At 44.9% G+C, this 7,594-nt stretch overlaps 2 protein-coding genes across 5 annotated transcripts in view; one reads left to right on the top strand and one right to left on the bottom strand.

Moving 5' to 3' along the window:
- Positions 1–345: 345 nt before the first annotated feature.
- Positions 346–5,935, bottom strand: ANAPC13 (anaphase promoting complex subunit 13). Of its 3 annotated transcripts, none has more exons than XM_068983006.1 (3): positions 5,825–5,935; positions 4,728–4,858; positions 346–661 (listed from the first exon to the last, which is right to left on the bottom strand). In XM_068983006.1, the coding sequence occupies exons 2-3, from the start codon at positions 4,824–4,826 to the stop codon at positions 536–538; spliced, it is 225 nt and encodes a 74-aa protein (XP_068839107.1). In that variant the 5' UTR covers positions 4,827–4,858; positions 5,825–5,935; the 3' UTR covers positions 346–535. The 3 variants fall into 3 exon arrangements, with proteins under 3 accessions (XP_068839107.1, XP_068839100.1, XP_068839115.1); XM_068982999.1 differs by lacking the exon at positions 5,825–5,935 and adding an exon at positions 5,553–5,694; XM_068983014.1 differs by lacking the exon at positions 5,825–5,935 and adding an exon at positions 5,023–5,067.
- A 335-nt stretch (positions 5,936–6,270) lies between these two features.
- Positions 6,271–7,594, top strand: part of CEP63 (centrosomal protein 63) — a 79,811-nt gene continuing 78,487 nt past the window's right edge. For both annotated transcript variants that reach the window (XM_068974230.1, XM_068974222.1), the window contains exon 1: positions 6,271–6,388. The gene's annotated coding sequence lies outside the window, so the exon portion shown is untranslated. The remainder of the gene's footprint in view (positions 6,389–7,594) is intronic.

Raw genomic sequence — 7,594 nt, 5'->3', positions numbered from 1 at the left:
GATAGCTTTTAATTTGTAAATTTATCCCAAAGTTTTGAAAATTTCATGGGGAATTTTAGGAATCCCTGTAGTCAGTGACCAGGCTAGGTATCCACAACATCTACAGACTCCACATATACCCACTCAGATGAGTCTCAGAATGGGAGTTCATTCTCATGCCTGACTTCATCTTTCTTCACCTTTCCCTCTCATATCCCTGTATCACAGGACACATATAAGTAGTTGGGAAGTGATGAACTCTGACAGTAAAGCAAAATCAGAATTAAAGGCAAATGTTTAATGAATCATGTTCAAACACAAGCTAGTCAATGAAGAACTTCAGGTTCAAAGGGCCAGATGTTCTCCATCCCTAAGAAACTGCAATCAGCTTCTCAACCTGATGGAGTATTTTCACATCATATTTCGCTGCCACAAAATTAGTTGCACATTTTTGAGTGTTAATCTATCACTAAAAGATTTAAGTTGGAGACAGAAAGAAAATGTTTTGTATCTGTATTTAAAAAAAAAAATCTGTTGATGAACAAGGAGCCAGGAGTCAGTTTCCTATGGGGGGAACGTTCTCATGGAGGTACTGTAAGGCCAAGTCGGTCCACTTCATCTCTTGTTCTTTAACAGATTCTGTGGTGCCTCCATTGTCCTGTTCAGGTTCAGGAAGCTCATTCTGAAAAGGTACAAAGGACATTCAGAACGATGGTTTACTTTGCATTAACAAACCCCTTAAAACTCAAGAACACTTAGAATGAAAACCTGTGAGTTCCTGAAACAGGTAGTATAGAAATATATCCTACAGAAAGAGTAAGAATCAAAAAAAGTGAGGAAAAAACATCACAACTTTGATCAAACGTGCCCCATCCACCTCCAGTCAGAACAACCGCATCATGACTCTGGGGCCTGTATGGGAGGCACTGTGGCAGAAGGCTAAAGACACAGGATTCCTGGACCACTGGGATCCTAGCCCATGACGCCACCATTTCCTGGGGTACTAAGGCGAGGTATTCAGACTTTGGAGGCTCTGATTCCTTTTCAGCACTGAGTAAAAAGTAGTCCTCGCCTCTCAGGACTGCTGTGAGGGCTAAGTGAGGTAACGCCGCAGGCCAGGTGCCCAGCACTGCACAGGCAGGGCATGAACTACTAGCCATCCTCACTAGTGGCTGCTGCTGCTCCTGCTGCTATGTCGCTTCAGTCGTGTCCGACTCTGTACGACCCCACAGACAGCTGCCCACCAGGCTCCCCCATCCCTGGGATTCTCCAGGCAAGAACACTGGAGTGGGTTGCCATTTCCTTCTCCAAAGCATGAAAGTGAAAAGTGGAAGTGAAGTCACTGAGTCGTGTCCAACTCTCAGTGACTCCATGGGCTGCAGCCACCAGGCTCTTCCATCCATAGGAGTTTCCAGGCGAGAGTACTGGAGTGGGGTGCCATTGCCTTCTCCGCACTAGTGGCTAGGAACAATGAAATCAGCCAGCACTAAATCCTTTGGAGCGGGTGGAGTGGGGAAGCTGCTTTATAGAATGCCACATCTGCTGGCATATGCCTTACGCACGAGAAAGGTATTCAAAACAATCCAATTCAAAACAATTCAAAGGTATCCAACGTGCCTCTGTTACATAATGGAGGTAAGTGGGGAGCATGGAAACATAAGACGATAGAAGAGACTTCCCTCTAGTGCTGGAGCAGGGCAACAGAAAGCAACACAGCTTACCTACAACTGTCTGAAAATGGTAAGCCATGGGCCACACTTAGGGTAGAACCTGGGTAGTGTCCTTATGTATTTCCAGGTTTACTGAGATTTAATTTACATGTAACATTGTGTAAGTTTAAGGTGTACAACATGATTTGATACACGTATATATTGTGAAATGATTATTGCAGTAAGGCTAGGTAACATGTCCATCAACTCACATAGTTCATCAGTTTTTTGTAGTGTGGTGAGAATTTTTTGACAGCTTCCTTGTATTTAAATTTGTTACTACCAGAACTCTGCTTAGTACTAGAATTCTCTGATACCAATATATTTCTTTTCATTTATCTTAATTTAGACTTTATTTTTAAGGGCAGCAAACTGTTACTCAATATCTAGACAGGATTTTCCACTGGACTCCAACTTGCAGTATATGAATATAATAACTTTTTACTTCAAAACGACATTCAATATGAATAAAATGATTTAATTGTAAGATGTACAAGTATATCTGAATCACATACATTTTGCTCTACAAAGGTAAAACTCAGATTCAAACATACTTGTACAAATTGAAAGGAATGATCATTTACTGTAAAGCAATAATGCACTCAAAGAGAAAATTTGGTTTCAATTACTCCTTATAGCTGACAAAGCATAAACATGTCCTTGGTTAATCAATTGTTTAATTTCATCTCATTCTAAAATAAGCATGTCTTTAATTTGGTCACTATTGTCTCTTGCAACAAATGCCAACATATAAAATTGCCTATGTGCCTGGAAAACAAACACAAAGTATCAAAAAATGGCCACAGTTCTTTGCAGCTACTCCTATGAAATGTCAGAGTTTATTTCCCCAACCCTCAGCTGGGGTTGGTCATGTGACTTCTGGGTCTAGGCTTCAGGAAGCCTTGCAGTTTCTTCTCATACTTTTCTTAGAATCTGAAAATGACTATGTGAAGTCTGGGCTAATCTGCTGGATAATGAGACTATGGCCTAGTTAGCTCATCATTCCAGCTGACAGCCTGGTAACTGTGAGACATGTCAAAGCCTCCAGAATTACTTAGCCACCAGCCAGTCTGCTGGCCCACTGTAAAACACCACCAAGTCCAGCAGGGATCAACCATGCTGGCAAAGACAAGAAGACTCAGCTGAGTGACAAAATCATGACATAAATAGCTATTGTTTTAAGCCACCATATTTTGGGGATATTTGTTAGGCAGCAGCAAAAGCTAACTGACACAAACACTGCCTTAGGGGAAAAGACATTGCCTGGGGAAAAGACACGGATTAGCAACAGGGCCAGGCTACAGCTTGGAAGTCAGCATAGAAATTTCCCTCTCCCTCAACCCCATCCACACAAATGGTCCCCAAATCCTGCTGTTAGCACGTCCAGAATTCAGCAATTCCTCTGCACTTTCTTGCCTTTGTTTAGGCCCTCCTCCTTTGTCTAGACACTGCATTAGCTTCCTAACTGGCCTCTCTGCTCTGTCACCGGCTCCTTTCTCCTTGGCAGACATTCTCTAATAATGCTGCTGAACTGATCTTCTAGTATTTTTGAATATAGCACATGTCTACTTTGAGGATCCTCACTTCTCAGGATGAGGGGTAAGCTTGGTATCAAATGCTCCTCTCGAAATAAGGTCCAAGACCAATTTTTCTTCTTACTTAAAACCATTATATTCTCCATCCACACTGAATACCTTAGCATCTCCCAAAGCCATTCAAAACTTTTGCACATCTGTTCCCACTGCTTGTCTACCCTCACTAACCCTCTGTTCCTCCCCTCTGACCAGCTTAAATGTGATTTTCCTCTTGAAGCCCTTTCTAATGCCCGCCAGGCAAGCAGTCACTTTTTAGACTACATAGCTGTTCATGACCTCCACTCAGAACATTTACTATTACAATTATTTTTTGATGTATGTTGCCTTTCTAGACTCAGAGGGGCAAGAAACATCCTTAAGTTTACCTAGTCTTAAGGCACACAGTAGGCTTCAAAGAACTGCTTGTGGAATGAAAGAACCAACAAAAGTCCACAGGACAGGATCTGGAGCCTCACAGACCTCAGTGCGAAGTCTAGCTTATTAGCTACCAACCTTTGGGCAAGATCTCCTCTTTGAACCTATTTTCTTCCTGTGCAGTGGGGATATCATCATCACCCCTGAAGGTTCTTTTAAGGATATAGATAAAATAAGTCAGGTTTCAACCTCAGCCCATGGCACAAAACAGGTATTCAATGAAAGTGGAGCTATAATTCTTATTATGCTCTTTTGATTATTTTTCTAAACGTGAACTAAGCTGTCATTTATTATCTGTTACGTGTATTATTCCTTGAACACATTACCTCTTATTCTTAAATGAAAACATGTATGGCCACAGCAGACCACCTGCTTGCAAATTCTATTTAATCGACAACTCTTGGCAGGCTCTAAAGAAAAACAGTCCTTATTCTTCTTGTTAGGCTTCTATGACAAAAATTCTATGACAGAATTTTTAGTAAGCATTTATTCGAGTAAAACGTTTAGATCTTATGACGTGAGGCTTAACAAACTCCCTGCAGAAGAATTTTCCAGAGATTAGGAAAGAAAAGAGCCTGATGATCTAAATGTAAAAGAAGAAAAGCCAGGTCTCTTCTGAATATTTTCCAGGGAACCTAGAATAGATATGTGTTCCAAAACTGTGAGTTTCTAAAAATGACAGGCCACAGGTAGAGAAATTAAGCGCAGATACCACTGCTTCCTGTTCCTCCTCATGGTGTGCATTAAATTCTTTACTCCCTTTGGTGTGGTGGACAGAACATGGCTCAGAGGACCTCAGTTCTAGTTCTCATATGACCTCTAATTGAGCTAGTCACCTCAGCAATCTGAACCACATTTCTCTTCAAATACAAAGTTGAGCTAAATACTCTCCAGAGGTTTCTAGAGTCAGAGGACTCCATAGTTTTGATTTCTTTGACTTTAGTTTATTTGTCCATTGATAACCTACAGCTACTAGGGTCTACCAGATCAGACCTTTAACCCATCACCCTCAGCACACATTACAGCCTACCAGTGGTATTGCAACATCCTCATAAGGCAGCTTGTCTTCTCGCCAAGCATCGTCAATCAAATCCAAGATCCTTCCATCTCTCTGTACCTCACTGTCCATTCTCTTGCAGCTTTGATCTTGTCGGATGGGACCTGTAAACCAGAGGTTATTTCTTAAACACGAAGAATGAAAAGATGATGTAATCCAGCCACTAGGGTTCTCTAGGCTCTCTAGTGTGGATGTTTTGGCATTGGATCATCCAGGGAGACTCATCTCACCTGGATTAGATTACAGTTTCTTTATAACATCACAGTACCTCCCAGCTGTTCTTCCTAGTCACACACAGATTCCATCTTTTGGTAAAGTTTTCTCGGATCACTCAGCGTCAGCAAGCATTCTGCCCTTGAATGGTTCCCTGTTTTTATGATTCACTAGGCAAGTTAAGTTGGCTTTATGACTGATGGTTCAAGCATTATTGTTTTCAATTGCGGTGCGTAAATTTTTAATTAATGATTCAGCATGTTTTCCCCCAATTTGGCCTCAAATAGTTTTTCACCTATTCTTCTTTAGAATATATCTAACTTGTCACACTTTCCAGCCTTTGCACCTAAAAAGGTCTCTTTGCCCCATCACGAACACCTATTTTTCCTTCCAAACTCGAAGTTGGGTGTCAGCTCATCGGGGCTAACATCTCATTTCCAGAGTTAGGCGCTAAGGTGCCGTCATTCTGCAGGGGCTGGAAGCGTGGAAAGTACAAGGCGGGCAATGACCAGGTCACAGCCAGGGTCCCAGGCACTTGCCAGTCCCCATAATTAACTGTTACCACTTTCCTGAACAAAATCTTACACATGTGACTGTCCCAAAGCTTGGAATACTCTGTCTTCTTCTTTTTTTCCTCAGCTAACCCCCAGTCACTCTAAACAACTTAGCTCCCAGGTTGCCTCCTGCAGGAAGCTTTCTCTAAGCTCCAAGAACGCGGCATCCGCCCCTCCGCAGGTTCCATATTTCCCTGGGCGCAGTGAATGGGCCCCATCAGGGGCTTGTTACATTGCCCGTTACAGGGTCTTCCCAGACAAGCGGTGCGTGCGTTTCTCCAGGACAGGGGTAGTTTTATTCACCTCTGTTTTAGAGCTCCGTAAACTTGTAGTTAAAAGAGCAAATCTGGAATGCCTTTTCCCCCCGCTAAATATGACCCTCTCGGGCCACCACCGTCCGTACAGGCGTGGGATCCCGCCCCATAGCCTCGGCTTCCGGCCCAAGGCGGGCTCTACCAAATGCGGAAGCGGGGGAAGTCCAGGGCCGTCGTGTAAGTCCCTTTCTACCCTCCCGACGAGCGGTAAGGGAGGTAGTTATGAGGATGAGGTGAGGACAACGACCTCTGCCGATAGGATCGGCCGAAACCCGAACATGCACCTCTCCTACACTACCTAAGCTAGGGCGCGGGAAACCTTTACCAGCACTGGCCCAGCGCGGCCAGAACCACGCCCCCAGCGGTCATGTGACCGAGGCGCCCTGCTCTCCGATCCCCGGATGTCGGTGAGCCCATTTGGCGGGGCGGAGGGGGGGTCGAGGAGGACGTTGCTTCAATCAAAAGTCAGGGAGCAGTAGGCGGAACGAATGTTCCGAAGACCGTGACTGGACCTCAGGTTGGCGGTGACGCGCGTGCGCGCCCCCGTCCGGAGGTAACGGCGGGAAGACTCGGGGGCGCGCTCGTGGCAGGCCTGTAACCGCATGTGTGAAAGTCCAACAGGCGACGGGTGCCGGTGTCCGGAACCGGAGGCCGCCCTGGCTGCAGTGGGGCCGCAGACTGAGCGGCCGAATGGCCGGGGGCCGACTTCCTCAGGCGCCCGCTGGCCTCCGGGCTCGCCTCCGCCGGCCCGGCTCCGCCCCGGCGCCCCGCCCCTCCTCGCCGCAAACGCTTCGCAGACCCGCGAAGCAAGATGTGGCCTCCCACGGCGCGCAGTCCGGGCCAGCCAGGTGGTCAGCCCTTCCCCTGAGGCCGGCCGGCGGGAGGGCGGCGGGGTGGGCGAGCTGCTCCGCTTCTCCCAGCGGAGTCGGCAGCGAGTCAGCCTGCCACTTCTAGAGAGGTACCCCCGGCCCAGCCCTCCCGCCTGGGCTGCCTCATCTGGCTAGCTTCCTAGCCTTGTTGCGGCTTAGGTTACTGACGGCAGGTGATAGTGGTTTATTTGTGGGTAGGAAATTTAGCAAGTTTTTAAAAATAATTGACTTAAAAACCTTAATGTTAGTTCCAGAGGTATGGTAATGTGGCAGAAATCATGACGGACAGAATTTGGGGAACCCTGAACTTATTGCTCCATAGAAATCAGGGATGTGAAATAAAGTGAGAAAAAAGAGGGATGGGCCCATAAAACACTATAATCATGAACATATTTGAAAGCAGTAAACCTAGGCTCATAATGTAGTTTTTACAACATCAGAGAGTAAAAGTGAGCTTGCTGTCAGCGACTCGTGTTCATTTATGGCGTCTAGTTAAAGCACACGTATTGCGCAGAGTAGTTTTCCTTAAGCCTTACAAACGGTTCCTTAAACCAGTGTTAACATTTGTGCCCTGTAGTTATACAGTTCCCCACATGCTTGCATTTAACTATTTTCTAGATACGAAGAGGAAACCATAAGGATCATTAACTACATGTTACCTTCAAATTTTTCTATACTGATCATAGCTGTAGCTTAATGATATAATAAAGGGTATGTATTTTCTTATTTGAAATGTAGTATCATTAGCTTTTTATCGAGCTTCTTGCCTTTTGACTATATCATCAGTGATCAGTATAGTAAGAACAACTGAAATTAAAATGGGCTAGATATTTATAAACATTCAGTTACACTACTCTTTAAAATGGATATAGATTCAGGTTTTAACAGTT

Source organism: Capricornis sumatraensis, chromosome 1 (genome assembly GCF_032405125.1).
Source record: "Capricornis sumatraensis isolate serow.1 chromosome 1, serow.2, whole genome shotgun sequence".
NCBI classification, from domain to species: Eukaryota; Metazoa; Chordata; class Mammalia; order Artiodactyla; family Bovidae; genus Capricornis; species Capricornis sumatraensis.
This window is presented reverse-complemented; position numbering and strand designations above follow the sequence as displayed.

What these genes read in the sequence shown, in the direction of transcription:
- ANAPC13 (XM_068982999.1), bottom strand. An exon ending in AGGATGTTGCAATACCACTG is followed by an intron (nt 662 to 4,727) that starts GTAGGCTGTAAT and finishes GTACCTTTTCAG; the next exon opens with AATGAGCTTCCTGAACCTGA.